We start from the raw sequence: 19,047 nt of genomic DNA, 5'->3' as shown, positions 1-19,047 counted from the left end.
CAAACAATTAGGTTTTCTTGTGGTGCATCTGACTTCAAAGCCTAGGCCCTTATTTATAGTTTAAACAGGAGATACCAAACTTGATTTTCCTGACGTGGGACTTGCCAAACGAACAAATCTCCACCTTGGCATGTCCCAACAAAATTTGCTCCACCTTTTTCACAAAAACTCCAATGGGCAATCACCAACAATGAACACCAACTAAGTCCAAGCACTGCTTGAATTTGAAAATCGAAAGAGACTTCGTAAGCATATCAGCTAGATTGTCCTTCATATGAATTTTCTTACCCGAAGACGACTTCACAAGATCCCAAGTTCTATTCCGATGGAGAGATTCAATTTTTTCATTCATCGCAATCAACCACTTAGCGGAATTATCACAAAAAACTGCATCTAAGTAGGTAGTAGGCTCACCAACTTCACTTGTTTCTTCTACAACAGACAAAGCATATGCAACCAAATTTGCATATCTTTGTGGTGGTCGAATATCACTCCGTGGTCTATCCTTGGTTATAGAATATTGCTCTTCCTCTATATCATCTTTGTCAGTAGATTCGGGACCATCTACTAGCATTCTTTGAGTAGAAGAGTTCAACTTTTACTTTGTACAACTAGTAGATTCCTCTTTGGAAGATAACATAGACAATTCATCAAAAGTAACATCTCTACTGATTACAAATTTTGAGGATTTCGGATCAAAACACCATAATCTGTGTCCTTTCACGCTAGAAGCATACCCAAGGAAAATACACTTTTTCGCTCGAGGCTCTAATTTTCCTTCATTTACATGCATGTATGTTGGGCACCCAAAAATGTTTAAATTAGAGTAATCAGCAGGAGTACCTGACCAAACTTCCTCAGAAGTTTTAAAGTTAAATGCTACAGAAGGAGCGCAATTGATAACGTAACATGTCATATTAATCACCTTTGCCCAAAAGTCCTTTGTCAACTTTGCATTTGAGATCATACACCTTGCTCTCTCCAAGAGTGTTCTATTCATACGTTCGGCCACACCATTTTGCTGAGGCGTCATCCTAACAGTGCGATGCCGAACAATTCCTTCATTTTTGCAGAATTCATCAAAGTCACTTTCACAAAATTCCATGTAATTGTCTATTTGAAGCCGCTTAATCTGTTTACCTGTTTGCTTCTCAATCAAAGTCTTCCATTGCTTAAAGGTTAGAAAAACATCATTTTTATGCTTCAAAATAAACCCAAATTTTTCTGAAATAATCGCCAATGAAAGTTAACATATACTTGGCACCACCCTTAGACTGAACATGAGTTGGACCCCAAAGGTCTGAATGAATATAGTGAGTACATTTCATTTTGTGAACTGCCAGAGAATTAAAGCTGACTCTTTTCTGCTTTCAAAAAATGCAGTGTTCATAAACATCTAGTGGCCCAAGACTTTGTCCGCAAAGAAGACCCCTTTTGCTCAATATGCTCAAACCTTTTTCGCTCATATGACCCAAACGCATATGTCATAATTTGGTGATGTCAGAATCAGACAATAATGATGACGAGACTGCAACTGAGCCTGTGACAGTAGTTCCCTGCAAAATATACAAGCTACCAAACCTACAAGCTTTCATAACAACAAGGGCACTTCTAGAAACTTTCATAATTCCACCTTCAGTTGCATATTTACACCCAAGGGCCTCTAGGGTGCCTAAAGAGATGAGATTCTTTTTAAAATTAGGAACATGTCTAACATTAGTGAGCGTCCTCACAATACCATCATGCATTTTAATTTGTATTGTGCCTCTACCAACAACATCACACACGGCATTATTGCCCATCAAAACAATTCCACCATTACAAGATTCATATGTGGAAAACAATTTTCTATTGTGACACATGTGATAAGAACAACTCAAATCTAAAATCCATTCATTTTTAGACCTTGTCCTGTCATCAGTAGTGTTCGTGTAAATAACTTTATACCATGGCCTCGGGGCCGACACGGCTTGTTTTGGGTCTGAATGGCGGGGATCAGGCTCAAGATCTCTCGGGGTTGCTGATGTGGGCGGTCGTGTGGATCGGATCACGTCGAGGCTCGTTGGGACGTCCCACGTGGAAGGGTCCCTCTCCTCGGCGTTGATGGGGAAGTAGCTCCGTCGTCGTACCTACACACAGGTCGGGTCGAAGCTCGGCCCAACCCCTCCGACGATCAAGTCAGATGATGTGAAGAGGTTTTTTTTGTGTGTGTTCACCCCCGTCTCCTCTCAGGAGCGGGGTTTTTATAGAGTGACTTACTGTGTCGGATGTGCCTGTTTTGCAAGGAGTAGGATCGTACTCCCGGCCACGTCTGACAGCGGTGTTGGCATGGCGTGAAGGGTTGGGCCTGAGCAGGACGTTAATGCGCCTTGGCCGGCGTTCTGGTCAGTTTGATCAGGTGCTGTCAGGTCGATTGAGGCGTGAGGCGTCATCCGGAGCAGTTGACGTCAACCCGAGTCTTGTTGCCATTATTACCCTCATCAAGTTGTAAAGAAAATGTTTCCATCATTCTCATCAGCTGGTACACTAGCTTCAGTGGACTTAGTAGTTTTCTCAATAATTTTTTCCTTTTGCTTTAATTTATTTTTTAATTAAATTATCACGTTGGGAGTCAAGACAATGATCACGTTGGGAGTTTGAGAGTTCGACGGAAGTTCGGACAGTCGTCGGAGGTTCTACGGGAACAAATCTGAGAAGTCCATAAGCTTGCCAAAGAAGCTCGTCGGAACTCGCCAAGTGGATCGTCGCAAGTCCAGGAGTTTGCCGGAATAATGTGCCCCATTTTATGACAATATCTGCACTCCAAATTTTTATGTATGGATTTAGATCTAGATTTAGATCTACTATTATCAAATTCCATTTTATCTGTTCTCCCCCTGACAACCAGACCCTCAGCCTAATTCCCTCTACTTTCCCCAGTGATATCCCTGTTTATTTGCTCCTTAGATTTTAGTGCAGATTTAATTTTCTGATACGAAATTGTTTCTTTTTCATAAATCATAGTATCACGGAAATACTTAAAGGATTGGGGAAGAGAACACAAAAGTAATACAACCTTATCCTCGTCATCAATTTTCGCATATATATTCTCCAAATCCATAACTAAGGAATCAAATTTATCAAGATGTAAGAGTATAGATGTACCTTCAGTCATCCGAAGCATATACAAACTCTGCTTCAAGTAGAGATGATTCTCCACTGTCCTCTTCATATATAAGGTTTTAAGTTTGTCCCACATGCTCTTAGCCGTAGTCTCCGTAGCTACCTCCTGTAAAACCTCATCAGAGAGATTTAGAATAATGCTTGATCGAGCCTTCTTATCCATACCCGCAAGATTTTCCTTTGATGTACCATCTGGAATGTTCTCAGCTCCCTGTAGTGCCAAATCAACTCCATCTTGAACTAGAATGGCCTCCATCTTAAGTTGCCACATGCCGAAGTTGACATTTCTGTCAAATTTCTCGATAACAATATTTGTTATTGTCATCGTTGCCAAAAGATCCCGAAACCAAGCTCTGATACTAGTTTGTTAGAGCTAGCCCCAGAAAATTTACCAAAGGATAATTTTGGCAACCCAATAAAGACAATAAAGCAGAAAAATAAAAGAGACAAGAACACCAGATTTACGTGGTTCGATCAATTGACCTACATCCACGGACGAAGGAGGAGCAAATCACTAATATAAAAAAGAGACTATTACAAATACCTTAGGAAGATGTTCCTATGCCATAAAACACCTGAAACTACTAAACAAGAAAAGCCTAAAGCAAACAATTAGGTTTTCTTATGGTACATCTGACTTCAAAGCCCAGACCCTTATTTATAGTTTAAACAGGAGATACCAAACTTGATTTTCCTGATGTGGGATTATGTGGGACTTGCCAAACTAACAAGTAGTAATAGCTTGGCATGTCAGAGTGGCAGCATTCGGAGTTGCGCCAGTTGACTATGCTTCGATGGGGCGACAAGGTAGGTCGGCATCTCCAATCTACATCGACAACTATATCATGCTTTCGTAAGGAGGCTACTCAATATTGTCGATCAGGTGCACATCATATTACAACTGCTTATTCTTTGATGAGGTGAAGTCATGACTAGGCATGGCCTAAGTTATGGCCACAAAGTGTGTATACCATTGTAGAGCTCGACAATTGTAGTATCCCCCTTCGGTCACGAACGACTATCGCTCTATCATATCTTATTTATATATACGTAGCAAAGATGTTCATTATAATATCTATATATTTTTTATTTGTTCATGTCTTAGACGGTATGTAAGGGATTTGGAGAAGGTTGGATATCCCCATTTTCAATACGTTTTGTATCTCTTCCTAATTTATAAGCACAACTTATATGCCACAATTATTATGTAGAGGTAGTTTAGAAAAATAGAGCCTTCAACCTGCAGGGATTTCCACGAAGGAAAGTGATCTCAAAATGTCAACCATTTTGGACCTTTGGAGACCCCAAGGTAGCATATTATTGGATGAGGGTCTAGGATAGTGTCTTGGGTTGGTCTATCACATGACTCCATAGTGATGCCACATGGACACATTCATAGAGACTTTTATGCATAGACTGTCTTGAACCCTTTGTCATATAACCATTCAAGACTTGTAATATTTTTATATTTTGCATTGTGTATTAAGTGTTTGCTAAAATTACTGCTCGTGAGATCTCGAGTTAACAATTCTACTAACTCGTTTTCTTATTTGCATATCCTTAGGGGATCTTGCGAGGTTATAGGAAGGCCAATCCTTTATGGACTAACATGCAAGGGTGTTGCACGAATTAAAAAAAACTAGCTAAATCCAAAATAAATGGTATATATTATAACAGAACAAACATACTAAGAAACACTTAGTATATAACATGAGGGATCTAATAGGGTTGCATGAAGCATAGTCAACACAAATGATCATTTGCAGGAGACGGACATAGAGACATAGGGAATGGTGCCTCTCAACGGAGCATACATTCGATATTGACATTCAGAGGAATGATTATTCTATTTGACATTCAGAGGAATGACTATTCTATTTGACATTCATAGGAATGACTATTCCACTTGACATTCAAAGGAATAACAAATCTTTTGTATATGAGACACCACGAGGATAAATAATCTAGGAAGAATATATAGTATACAATGGTTAGGATAACTGTATTCAAGTTGTAACTCGACATTATCAACCTAACTTGATGGTGCTTAATATAAGCAAGGACTGTTGAAAAATGATGAGGCTATGCAAGTAGGGATGGATTGATTAATGACCCAAGGAGTTTATGCAAAGTTCATAGAGGTAAGAGAAATTATCCACTTGAAGACCTCGATATTCTTGCAATATCTTTTGTACGGACCAAGGGTGTTTATGGGTGTCCCAAGGTAATTGAAATTTGGCACCATGGAGCATGAAAAATTTTTCCTTCGGCATGAGGAAAAAGGATATGTCTATAAGACTTTAAACTGTACAATGAGTTTAACACATTTCTAGGCCTTGTAGGACATAACATATGACTACATTAGTAAAGAGTCATGATCTAAAAAGTATGATTGCAATAGCAACAATGTATTATTATGTCTTAGTAAGACAAGATAGTCTAAAGAGATGTTGGTCTTAGAAATTTCTAAACGAAAGTATAGAAAGAGAAAAGTTGTTCCGACGAGATAAGCATCCAAGGGATAAGTCCCTAATTTTTCAAAGGAGTTGTCATATGTAGCACACCACACATGCTGAGGGAGATACCTTAGGATGAAAGCTCCATAAAGCTATGAGGGGGCCCGAATTAAGCAACCGACGAGTAATCATCACAAGATCTTATATAAGATAATATGTTGGGGGTGCCTTTTGCAAGATTAAGTGGGGGAATGACCGAAAGCAATATCAAAGACAAAAGTACATTTGGAGCTAATAAGGATCGGACTCAATAGAGGGTAAACTCATGGAGTGATGGATACAAGGGCCATCATCATCTTAGTACAAACTGAGAAGCTGAGTAACTTGGGTAGGACATAGTGAAGTTTTTTGGCCATAAAAAGTAAGTTTGATTTAGAAGATAGAACATGGAGTAGAAGCACTAACTTCATAAAACTTTCCTTATCTCAATGAGGAAGATAGAGATTGAAAACATAAACTCTTATAGAGACAAGAGCAAAATCATATCTTTCTTAGTTTTCCTATTCTAATTAGGGTGGACTCATCTTACATGGTGCCGAAGTCCTAGGTACTTGCACCTTATCTCAATGAGGCAATTGATGAAGGACTAATATGAGAGGCCAACTCAACTTATAGTGATAAAGTTGGAGTCAAAAAGCCTTAGCATGAGACAAGAGGTCACAAAGGCATGCTCTCTTGAAGAATATATCTAGATGCTACTATTAAAGTTGTTAAAATGGAACGAGTGAACAACAAATATTATATTAAGCACAAAGACCTAGATCTAAACAATGATGCATTAATTTTCGATGAAGCTAATAGATTTTGAAAATGTTGGGTTAAGGATTGGTCCAGAGTAGTACTTCATCCATGAGTAACCTTGAGTGAGGGTGGACGCAAGTCAATTGCTAAAGGAGTGAATATCCTCTAAAGTGACAAAGGCCCTATGATATGTTGATAGAGGCTACATAAAAAGAGATCACAATCGAAGTTCACCATACCAAGATTATAGTATAATAATGATGTTACCAAGAAGCGATGTGGTACAATGGATCATAATGAAATAGTTCAAGGCAAAATGACATACATTGGGAGGTCTTATGAGAGACTTAATCATATAGAGGGATGGCTAGATTTATTAAGAGCAAATACTTTAGTGAGCAACACTACAAAAAGAAAAATTATGAATTCTAGGAGTGAATGTCATAGTACTATATAAGTGAATCTTCCATGCATGCACCAAATTTTACATCTGATAAAAATTTTGGATATTGGTGAATGGTGGGCCATACTATAGAGATAAATTTTCCAAGCATAAGTACTAGTAAGTCCTATGAGAAACTTGATCATACATAGGTATAATTAGAGTTGATAAAGAATGGACTATTCTAGAGCTCATATTAGTTCGAAGAAGCTCGACAAATCTATGGACAAGGTTGAACGAGTGAATATTGCTACTGAGGACACAAATGAGAATAGAAATAATACAAGGGTGTAATTTATCTTTTTGTTGATTAAGGTGAACTACTTGGAGAATATAGAAGTACTGAAACAGATAGTTAAAGGGGGCAAGGAAGTAAAGATGAGTCCAAAGTGACTCAGCTATCCAAAATCAAATATGAGTTATAATGGAGATAGAATTGGAGTACCATAATATCACAATGGTGATTTACCAATTATGATGAAAAAGAATCCGGATGTAAAATAATGAATAGTATAATTGAGGGCACGAAAGAGCACCATGGTACTATAAAGGTGACTTCCATAGAGCCACCCATCCTTTGCTTTTATGAGGAGAAAGTACATAGTTATAAAGTGGATTGAAAAGATGAAAACTTTAAATACAAACATCAAGCAAATGGGTAATATCCATGACACTTTATAAGACGTGTTGAAAAGTTTCTCATCAAGATACCCAGAAGTGGGGTACTTTAGGTTGACATAATAATGCTTGACCAAGGAATAAAATAGGTATTACATAGTGTTATACCCTTTTCTACTCAAAGAAGTGGCAAAAACAATGGCGCAGGTGATACAATCTTAGGGATAATATAATTCAATACAGAAACTTGCTTGAGTTGTGATGAAATTTTTCTTTTTTTAAATAATGCTTCCTGCATTCCGAAAGTTTGACAATAATAAAAAGACGAATTATAATAGTTAAATCAGTGGAAGGAGTGTAACACTTTAAGTGCTACATATAAGTATGAGCAAGGAGCAAACCAATACTAATAACTAATATGTTGCATAAAGTACAACTCTTGAGGAGGTGAGAGAAGTTAAGTAATTTTAGTCTTCTCAACTTTTAAGAGAATAAGTAAATTCAAGTACTCCAATTCTCTTATTTATTTAGCAAAGGAGTCGTGCACATTTTTAAAGACCCTTTAAAGAGACTTACTGACATATGATAGCTATTAAGTCCTTACCAATAATGATCAGTTCTACTAAAGGTAGCTTATTTGCTTTATTTTCCAACATAGTGGTAGTGGAAAGTCAAGGTGATATGAACCTACTTTGAGGTAATGATCAAGCAGAAGAGGAATTGATTGACAAATTTTACAAAGAAAAATACCTCTAAAACTTTAAATTTTATGAGGTGATACTTATTAAAGTTCCAACAGACATATATCCAATTTAGTTGACATGAGATGTTTGAGGGACTAGTAGATAATAATGTATTTCTTTTCCTTCAACCGAAGGATGTGTTGGTACTAGTGAAGATTAGCACAACTCATTGTCCCCACATAAGAGCCAAAGTTACTAACGAGTTGAAGCAATGTTTGTGGATCAAAATTCGAATTGCTTAAATTATAATATCAAGAGAATGGTTGAGAGCCAAGAGGTGTATTATAGCTAATACATAGGACTGATATGACAAAGGTGAGGAGATGAAGCATCGATAAAAGCTTCAACGAAGATATCAAAGGAATAAATAGAGAAAATATAATAAACTATTCATTAGGAAGATGTTTGATGTATTGGTTATACTTTTCAGTTAGTAAATGCTTTTTGTAATATATAAAGGACTTCTTGATATGACAAAAAATGGCAGATCCCACTCCCGTCAACGTTCCCCGCACGTGGGCAGGCACGACGCCCCAGGGGGAGCAATGGGGGTGACGGTCTGCGTCCGGACGCCAGCCTCACTGAGCCCCCAGCCCCCTCGGTGGACCCAGCACAGTCGGACGAGACAAAAGCAGGTAACGGTTGAAGCTCGCCCATACCCTGCGATCCCCCGGCCCCCCACGCAACCTCCTCGGCGATGTCGGACGCCATCAGTGGTACGGCCCTGACCGACGGGATGGCGCGCCCGATAATGCCGAGCCCCCCTATAAACCCCCCCGAGCCAGGGGGAGAAGGGGACTCTTCCTGGACCAAGAAACCACCCCCCACTTCATTCTCTAACGTGATCGTCGGAGGGGTCGGGTCGAGCACCCCGACCCGACCTTTGTGCAGGTACCAAGCCGAGGCTCCCCGTCCGGACGTACAGACGAGAAGTCCCCGCCCGGGAGAAGTCGTAGCATCTCCCCGAGACCGAGGCTGCCCCCGACCGCCTTAGTAGAGACGAGCAACGCCCCGAGAGATCCCCGCCATTCGGACCCCCGAACGAGCCGAGACGACCCCCCGGGTCACGGCTAAGAAAAAGGTGTTTACACTAACATAATGGCGCTAGAAGGAGGGCCGGTCCGAATGTCAGGCGATCAACAGGCTCACTCCGACGAACCCCCAGCCGTCAGGTCGCACACGACCGACGCAACGGAAGAGCATCCCCAACACGAGGGGGTTCGGGACGAGCGCCCCGCTGCGATCTCGGAGCGCTATTGGCGATTGTTCAACGACCCTGGCCTGTCGCCGCCCATCGCCAATCCTGGTGGCTCGTCCCCCGTGCCGCCTGAAGCCTTCTACGACCTCACACACCAGGTTCGGGCTCTCACGGGAGTGATGCAAACCATCATCCCGCTGGTCTCTCCTCCGACGTCTTCACACTCAACCCTGCCTCCACCACGGCAACGGTCCTCCGCCCAGAACCCCGCACCGCTTCCCGAGTCTCCCGCTTCGCCTCCGGGCCAATCGACCCAACCCGGGAACCGAGGAGCGGAGGATCCAGCGACGCACCCGACGCCCGTGGCCCCGCTTTCAAACTCGGCGGAAGGCCTGTGGGCCCAGCTACGCCTCGTAGGCCGCCGACTGGACGAGGTGCAGTGTGAGGTTCGCCGGACCAGGGGAGACCCGGGGGCCGAGCAACATCAGGGGTCCCCTTTCACCCCCGAGATCCAAGAGCAAGCGATCCCGCCGCATTTTCAACTCCCTTCGTTAGACGCCTATGATGGCGCCACCGACCCGGCTGACCACGTAGTCGCTTTCCGCGCCCAGATGGCGCTGTATGGGACGTCCGACGCCCTGATGTGCAGGGCTTTCCCGACAACCCTGCGAGGCCCAGCCCAGGCGTGGTACAGCAATCTGAAGACCGCGTCCATCGCCTCTTTCGACCAGTTGGCCAAGGATTTCGAACTTAACTTTCTGGCTCACGCCAAGCCGAGGCCATCGGTGGCAATGCTCCTCGGACTCAACCAGAGGGAGGATGAGCCCCTTTCTCACTTCGTGGACCGCTTCACCATACAAATTCGTGGGCTGACTGACGCTCACCCCTCTTTGATGATGCAGGCATTCATGATGGGCCTGCGGCCTACCCGATTCTTTTAGTCTCTGGTGGAGCGACCCCCCACTTCGGTACCCGAAATGTTACAACGCGCAAACCAGTTCGTCGCTGCTGAAGCATGGACGGTTGGAAGGCGCGACGAGCGCAAGAGGGTTAAGCCAGAGCAGCCCCGGCAGCAACAGCCCGCTACCTCCCGGCGTAGGGTTGGCGGACTCGACGATGCGGTACCCAGGTCCCCTCCCCCAGGCCTGAACTCCTCCCGGACCAAAATATTTCTCCACATCAAGGAGAAAGGCCTTCTCAAAGATCCTCACCCGATGAATAGCCCGCGCGAACTCGCGGACCGCTCCAAATACTGCCGTTTCCACCGACAGCCCGGTCACGACACCGAGGAGTGTCGAGAATTAAAAAGGCAAATTGAGGAGCTCATCCGCCGAGGGCACCTCGGCTCATACCTCCGGCCAGATAAGGAGCTCTCGCCACGCCCGGAGGGACCCATCGAGCGGCACATAGACGTCATAACCGGCGGGCCAGCGTCCGGAGGGAACTCCACGGCGGGCGGAAAGGCCTACGCCAGGGCCTCTCGAACCGAAGCTTCCAAACATGAAAAAGGCCCCGAAGTCACCTTCCCGACCGGGGGACCCGAGCCAGCCGAACATGATGACGCGTTGGTGATATCAGCCAGAATCGCCAACGCGCAAGTAAGAAGGATCATGGTCGACACTGGAAGCTCGGCCGATATACTTTATTGGGACGCCTTCCAAAAGCTTGGCCTGGTAAAGGAGAACATGAAGCCGGTATGCTCAACGCTCACGGGGTTCACCGGCGCCTCAATCTCATCACTAGGAGTTATCACCCTGCCCCTAACTTTGGGAATATTCCCGAGGACAAAGACAGTGATGACGTCCTTTCTAGTGGTCGACCTCCCTACGGCATACAACGCCATCCTCGGACGGCCAACCCTCAACAAGATCCGAGCCGTCATCTCAACTTACTACCAAACCATCAAGTTTCCGACCCACGATGGGGTCGGAGAAGTAGCGGGGAACTCCTGGGAGTCCAGGCGTTGCTACTTAACCGCCGTGTCGCTAAACAAGAGAGCAAGGGTCCAATCCCCGCTGGAGGACCCCCGGGAGGGAAAAAAAACCGACCCCTCGCCCCGAGCCGAAGGAATCCACCATCGACTTACCGCTGATCAAAGGCAGGCCCGACCAAACAGTCAAAATCGGGTCAGGACTGCCCGAACAGGAGCAACAGCAGCTCGTCGACCTTCTGCAAGCCAACGCCGACATCTTCGCGTGGACGCCGTCTGACCTGGTAGGAGTCCACCCGGAAGTCGCGCAACACCACCTAAACATCTCGTCCGATGCCCGTCCGGTGAAACAAAGGCCCAGACGGCAGGCCCCAGATCGGCAACTTGCCATCCGAGAAGAGGTAAGCCGACTTCTGGCGGCCGGTTTTATAGAAGAGGCCAGGTACCCATAGTGGCTCTCCAATGTAGTCCTTGTCAAAAAGCCTAATGGAAGCTGGCGGATGTGCATTGACTACACCAGTCTCAACAACGCTTGCCCAAAAGATTGCTACCCCCTACCGAAGATCGACCAGCTAGTCGACGCCACAGCCGGCCACGCCCGTCTCTCGTTTATGGATGCCTTCTCCGGGTACAACCAAATCAGGATGGCACCCGAAGACCAAGAACACACAGCTTTCCTCACCGAGCAGGGGATATATTTTTACAAAGTCATGCCGTTCGGGTTGAAAAATGCCGGGGCCACCTACCAAAGGACGGTAAACAGGATGTTCGCCCACCAGATTGGACGAAACATGGAGATATATGTCGACGACATGATCGTGAAAAGCCGAACAGCCGAAGCCCATCCTTCCGACCTGGCTGAAGCGTTCGACACCCTACGAAGGTTCGGCCTGCGCCTCAACCCTGCCAAGTGCGCCTTTGGCGTAACCTCGGGAAAATTCCTCGGATTCATCATACACGAGAGAGGGATTGACGCCAACCTGGAAAAGGTCCAGGCTGTCATAGACATGCAGCCCCCTCGGACGATCAGAGACCTGCAACGCCTTAACGGGAGGTTAGTCGCCCTATCACGCTTCCTTTCCCGATCGGGAGATCGCTGCCTCCCCTTCTTCAAGGCCTTGAAGGATCCAAAGAACTTCCAATGGACGGCGGAATGTGAAAGGGCCTTCGAGCAGATGAAGCAACACCTGGCCAACCTCCCCCGACTCGTGTCAGTCTCCCCAGGGGAGAAATTGAGTCTCTACCTCGCCGCCTCTCAACACGCGGTCAGCTCGGTTCTAGTCAAGGAAAACTCCGGCGACCAACTGCCGGTATACTATGTCAGCCACATGCTAAGCCGACCGGAGGAACGCTACCTGCCAATCGAAAAGCTGGCACTGGCGCTCGTCCTGTCAGCACGAAAGCTCCGCCCTTACTTCCAGGCCCACTCGATAGAGGTAATAACTGACCGGCCGCTTCGGCTCGTTCTGTCTAAATTCGACGTTGCAGGGCGCCTCCTCAAATGGGCAGTGGAGCTCGGCGAGCATGACATACAGTACACACCTCGGACCACCATTAAAGCCCAGTCCGTGGCAGACTTTATCGCGGAGCTGACCCCGAGTACAGGCGAAGAACTCGAGCCACCGCACGACACGTGGACTCTCCATGTAGATGGGTCGGCCAACGCAAAGGGCGCCGGCGCAGGGCTGGTGCTGGTGACACCTGACGGCCGCTCGATTGAGTGCTCCTTCCGCTTCGGGTTCAGGGCCACCAACAACGAAGCAGAATACGAGGCTCTCCTTGCGGGGCTCTGACTGGCACTGGAGATGCGGGTGACCGACATACGCGTAATCACCGACTCACAGCTGGTGGCCAGGCAGCTCGATGGCGAATACGAAGCCCGGGACTCGACCATGGCGAAATACTTGGCGCAGGTAAAAAACCTTGCCACCAGGTTCGTCCATTTTGAATTGTCGAATGTTCCCAGGAGCGAGAACCAGCGAGCCGACACCCTAGCAAAACTGGCGTCCGGCTCGGCCCCCAGGGCTCGTCCCGAGGCCGAAGAGCTCCCCCACCGAGCCATAGAGGTCGTCACCACAGTCACGGACGGCGCGCCGGCCACTTGGGTACAAGAGATGCTACGCTTCAAGCGAGACGGGACCCTACCCGACGACGAAACAGCGGCTCGACGCTTGCGTCGGACACAGGCATGGTACTCTGAAGAAGGAGGACGATTGTACAAGCGATCTTTCTCACGCCCCTTGCTACGCTGCCTAGAGCCGAACGAAGCCCGGACGGTTCTGTCCGACATGCATGAAGGAGCCTGCGGGGAACATATAGGCGAACGAGCCCTGGCGCACAAGGTACTCCGACAGGGGTATTACTGGCCGACCATGCGCCAGGATGCGAAAGCTTTCGTGCGGCGATGCAGCTCATGCCAAGAGCACGCCCGCATCTCCCGGCGGCCGGCGGTCCTGTTCACCCCCGTCGACTGTGCTTGGCCATTCGCGCAGTGGGGGCTGGACATACTCGGGCCTCTCCCACCCGCCTCCGGCCAGCGGAAGTACATCATCATAGGAGTGGACTACTTTACCAGGTGGGTCGAAGCCGAGCCCCTAGCCACCATTACGGAGTCACAAGTGGAAAGGTTCGTGTGGAGAAACCTCATAACTCGGTTTGGCCTGCCCCAGTCCATCGTCACCGACAATGGACCTCAATTCGCCGGAAGGAGGTTCCAAGAGTTTTGCGCCGAGCACAAAATTCAGCTGAGATTCAGCTCGGTGGCTTACCCCCAGGCGAACGGGCTAGCTGAAGTAACCAACCGGTCTATCGTCGACGGTCTCAAGAGGAGGGTGTCCGCTGCCCGATCGGCTTGGATCGATGAGCTCCCGAGCGTCCTGTGGGCGCTGCGCACTACCCCCAAGACCCCGACCGGGGAGTCTCCCTACAGCCTCACGTTCGGGACCGAGGCCGTATTACCATCCGAAGTAGCCGTCCCAACTCCGCGGACAGCAAGCTACAGCGAAGAGGCCTCGTGTGAAGGACTCTGATCCAACCTGGATCTGCTCGAGGAACGACGGGCCAGCGCACACCAGAAAGCTCTTTCTTACAAAAGAGCCGTAGCAAGGGTCTACAACCGGAGGGTGCGACCCCGGTCGATAAAGATTGAGGACCTGGTCCTGCGCAAAATCGAGGTCAGCCACCCAACCCAAGCAAGGGGGAAGCTAGCCCCGAAGTGGGAAGGACCCTATCGGGTCATCGGAGTATCCCGACCGGGGACGTTCCGACTCGCCACAATGGATGGCGACCCCGTGCCCCGGACTTGGAACATACAGAACCTTAGAAAATACTTCATCTGAAGACGCAGGCACTACGCAAACACGGAAATCAGAAGAAAAGATCGTCTTCTTAAAAAGGAGGGGATACAGAACCATAACCATGAGGAACAGAAACCAAAACTCATACAGAAAACCCCTCACACCCTCGACCTCGACTCCGACATACAAAAAACAACGCTCATCACTCTCCCGGAGTCTTCGGGCGGTCGTCGAATGGCACGTCCTCCGGCATGTCCACCTCCAGATCCACGGGATGGGAGGCAAAGGGATCCCTTTCCACCTCGGAGCCAGGAGGGCATGAGCCGAAGCGACCTAGGGCGATTCTGTATCCATACTCGTAGGATACTCGCCCCATTCGGGTCAAACCGAGCTCAAAGTTCTCGGACTTCTTGTAAGCTTCGATCGCCTCTTTATCCTTCGACGGGCGAAGGCGAACCTCCTCGGCTAGCGCGTCCGAAGCTGCGCGGGCTTCAGCCTCGGCCTTCTCCGCCCTCTTGGTAAGGCCAAGCGCCTCCGACTCCAAAAGGCGAAGCTCGGCCCGATCCGAACGGAGAAGCTCCTGAAGCTCCTTGACCGAATTGCCCGACTGCTCGAGCTCTGCCTTCAGACGCGTCACCTCCTCCTCAGAGTCAGTCGTGCGCTTTTCCGCGGCTGCTACCGCCTCCGGGCCCGACCCGGCACGAACCTCCTCTAGCTGACGGCACAGATCGAAGTTGAGCTCGCTGAGGTTCCAGATTACCTGCCCAACGTCACGCACTCGGTCCATCAGCGCCGTCGAGTAGTGAAGGCCCTACCACAGAAAAGGGAGGGTTAGCGCACGGTCACAGGAACGCCCGGAATTAGCAAAGCACTCACCAATGTCAGAAACCTCCCCGCCTTATTCAGCATGGCCTCCGAAGGCAAGGTGTACAGGTCCCGAGCCAGGTCGGGGTGGAGCACGCCCCGAAGAAAAGCAGCCGAGGGATCTCCCCCGGCCCATACCTTGTCCCCTCGGGACAGCCCCTCCCAGTGGGCGACCAACGGGTCGGAAGCCTCCCCCAGCGGAAGCTCGCCCATTACCAACGACCATAGGGGCTCGTCAGCCCCCGCGCGTAGCCCGCACAGGTCGTCCACCGAAGGCAAGGTCGACCTCTTCCCGGCCGCCCCTTGGCTAGGCCCATCAACTCGGGAGGGCCCTTCGTCCCGAACGGTCCGCTTTGTGCCCACGGTTGACGAAGGGGTGGCCCCTGCCTTGGCCTTCCCGGGACCAGCCGTCTTCGCCTTCTTTGACGGGCGCCCCTCCGGAATCTCTAATGGAGCATCCACCGAGCCGGGCAACGGGTCGGCGGCGGGGCGCGGGGAGGAGGCAGCGGACGGGCGTAGGGAAGAAGCCGACGATGAGCGACCACCGCGAAGTGACAAAAGCTTCATTCCTACAGAGGAAACAAGCAAACCATCACAAATTGCGGAAACAAACAAAGACACGAGGAACACCCGCTATAAACATACCCCCGAAAGCCGGGCTAAGACCCGCCTCGGCCAGCCACTCCTCGGTCATAGCTCGGATGGCCTGAGAACCGGGAAGGATTGCCCGAAGCCTCTTCAGATCCCGACGCTCCTCGTCGTTCAAATCCGGGACTGTGTTATCTATCACCCTCACCGTCCACCGAACTCCGAAGCCCCAATCTTTCGACCAGCTAACATAGAAAAACCGCCCCTTCCACCCTTTGTTGTTCGAAGGGGCTCCCCCAACGCGAAAGCCAGCTCGGGCTGACACGAAATAGCCCCCCGGCCCCTTGAGAAGGCGGAAACAAGAGAGAAGGAGGTTTCGGGTAGGGGTGATGTTGGCGTAATAACATTCCCCTAAGAACGCTACTAGATAGCGCCATTAGTTAGGCGCCACCTGGGAAGGCGAAATCCGCCACAAAGAAAGATAGGAAACAATGATGGGGTGAAGGGGGAGGCGCAACCCAGCCTCTAGGGCATCTTGGGTCAGCGCGAAACCTCGAGGGATCGGGTCGTATGACCGCTGCCCCGGATCAGGCGCGACCAGGACAAACTCCTCCGGGATGTGGAAACGCTCCCAGAGCTTCTCCAGCGACGACCCATTCACCACCGAGTCAAGGTCGTGCGGCCACATTAGAGCCTCAAGGGCCCGCGCCGCCTCCTCGTCTGGGGAGGGCGGAGGCGTGCTCTCCCGGACTCCATCAAGGGACGAAGGTGAGGAGACAGGCAAGAGGGACATCCTTACCGGCTTTGAAACGAGAGAGACGACGAGGGAGCAACTGGGGAAGGACGGCGTAGGAGGGGAGAAGGTGCGATGATGGAAGGGGCGACGAAGTCCAAAGCTCAGCAGCGAGAATCGTGAAACAGGCCAAGTGCGCCAGTTATATGGGAAAGGTCCCGCCGAGAGAGACGTCCTTTCGTCTCCCCACAGCGGCTGACAGCTCATCCGCACCCTCACTCGTCGCATCAGGGAAGTCCAACAAACACCCTGTCATAAATGCGGGCCAAAGGTCACTGCAGGGGAAGGCCAACGACCTCCTCGGCGCGGGCGAGCTCGCCCGAGACGTGCTCCTCGGCCGCATGTTCCCGAGACCACCTCCTCGGCGCGGCCAGCTCGCCCGAGACGTGCTCCTCGGCCGCATGTTCCCGAGACCACCTCCTCGGCGCGGCCAGCTCGCCCGAGACGTGCTCCTCGGCCGCATGTTCCCGAGACCACCTCCTCGGCGCGGTCAGCTCGCTCGAGACATGCTCCTCAGTCGCATGTTCCCGAGACCACCTCCTCGACGCGGCCAGCTCACCCGAGACGTGCTCCTCGGCCGCATGTTCCCGAGACCACCTCCTCGCCGCGGCCAGCTCGCCTGAGACGTGCTCCTCGGCCGCATGTTCCCGAGACCACCTCCTCGGCGCGGCCAGCTCGCCCGAGACGTGCTCCTCGGCCGCATGTTCCCGAGACCACCTCCTCGGCGCGGCCAGCTCACCCGAGACGTGCTCCTCAGTCGCACGTTCCCGAGACCACCTCCTCGGCGCGGCCAGCTCGCCCGAGACGTGCTCCTCAGTCGCATGTTCCCGAGACCACCTCCTCGCCGCGGCCAGCTCGCCCGAGACGTGCTCCTCGGCCGCATGTTCCCGAGACCACCTCCTCGGCGCGGCCAGCTCGCCCGAGACGTACTCCTCGGCCGCATGTTCACGAGACCACCTCCTCGGCGCGGCCAGCTCGCCCGAGACTTGCTCCTCGGCCGCATGTTCCCGAGACCACCTCCTCGGCGCGGCCAGCTCGCCCGAGACGTGCTCCTCGGCCGCATGTTCCCGAGACCACCTCCTCGGCGCGGCCAGCTCGCCCGAGACGTGCTCCTCGACCACATGTTCCCGAGACCACCTCCTCGGCGCGACCAGCTCGCCCGAGACGTGCTTCTCGGCCGCATGTTCTCGAGACCACCTCCTCGGCACAGCCAGCTCGCCCGAGACGTGCTTCTCGGCCTCGGCCGCGGCCAGCTCACCCGAGACGTGCTCCTCGGCCGCATGTTCCCGAGACCACCTCCTCGGCGCGGCCAGCTCGCCCGAGACGTGCTCCTCGGCCGCATGTTCCCGAGACCACCTCCTCGGCGCGGCCAGCTCGCCCGTGACGTGCCCCTCGACCGCATGTTCCCGAGACCACCTCCTCGGCGCGGCCAGCTCGCGCGAGACGTGCCCCTCGACCGCATGTTCCCGAGACCACCTCCTCGGCGCGGCCAGCCCGCCCGAGACGTGCTCCCCGGCTTCATGCCACCCAAAGCGCCTCTGCAGCACGGCCTACCTGCCCTGAACATGTGCCTCAATCATGAACCGCGAAAAGAACCACGGCTTACCGATCAAAGCCATACCTCGAATCCCCTCCGTCCGATGCCGAGCCATGGCTTCCTTTGGGGGGGGGATATGATATGACAAAAAATGGCAGATCCCACTCCCGTCAACGTTCCCCGCACGTGGGCAGGTGCGACGCCCCAGGGGGAGCAATGGGGGTGACGGTCTGCGTCCGGACGCCAGCCTCACTGAGCCCCCAGCCCCCTCGGTGGACCCAGCACAGTCGGACGAGACAGAAGCAGGTAACGGTTGAAGCTCGCCCATACCCTGCGATCCCCCGGCCCCCCACGCAACCTCCTCGGTGATGTCGGACGCCATCAGAGGTACGGCCCTGACCGACGGGGATGGCGCGCCTGATAATGCCGAGCCCCCCTATAAACCCCCCCGAGCTAGGGGGAGAAGGGGACTCTTCCTGGACCAAGAAACCACCCCCCACTTCATTCTCTAACGTGATCGTCGGAGGGGTCGGGTCGAGCACCCCGACCCGACCTTTGTGCAGGTACCAAGCCGAGGCTCCCCGTCCGGACGTACAGACGAGAAGTCCCCGCCCGGGAG

General features: G+C 50.6%; 1 protein-coding gene across 1 annotated transcript; it reads left to right on the top strand.

Annotated features, from left to right (window-relative positions):
- Nucleotides 1-13,155: 13,155 nt before the first annotated feature.
- On the top strand, nucleotides 13,156-14,379 carry LOC135677508 (uncharacterized). Its single transcript, XM_065189867.1, has 2 exons — nucleotides 13,156-13,841; nucleotides 13,926-14,379. Exons 1-2 carry the CDS (start codon nucleotides 13,156-13,158, stop codon nucleotides 14,377-14,379), a joined length of 1,140 nt encoding a protein of 379 aa, XP_065045939.1.
- Nucleotides 14,380-19,047: the final 4,668 nt, after the last annotated feature.

The sequence above is a fragment of the Musa acuminata genome, chromosome BXJ1-6 (assembly GCF_036884655.1).
Source record: "Musa acuminata AAA Group cultivar baxijiao chromosome BXJ1-6, Cavendish_Baxijiao_AAA, whole genome shotgun sequence".
Classification (NCBI taxonomy): Eukaryota; Viridiplantae; Streptophyta; class Magnoliopsida; order Zingiberales; family Musaceae; genus Musa; species Musa acuminata.
This window is presented reverse-complemented; position numbering and strand designations above follow the sequence as displayed.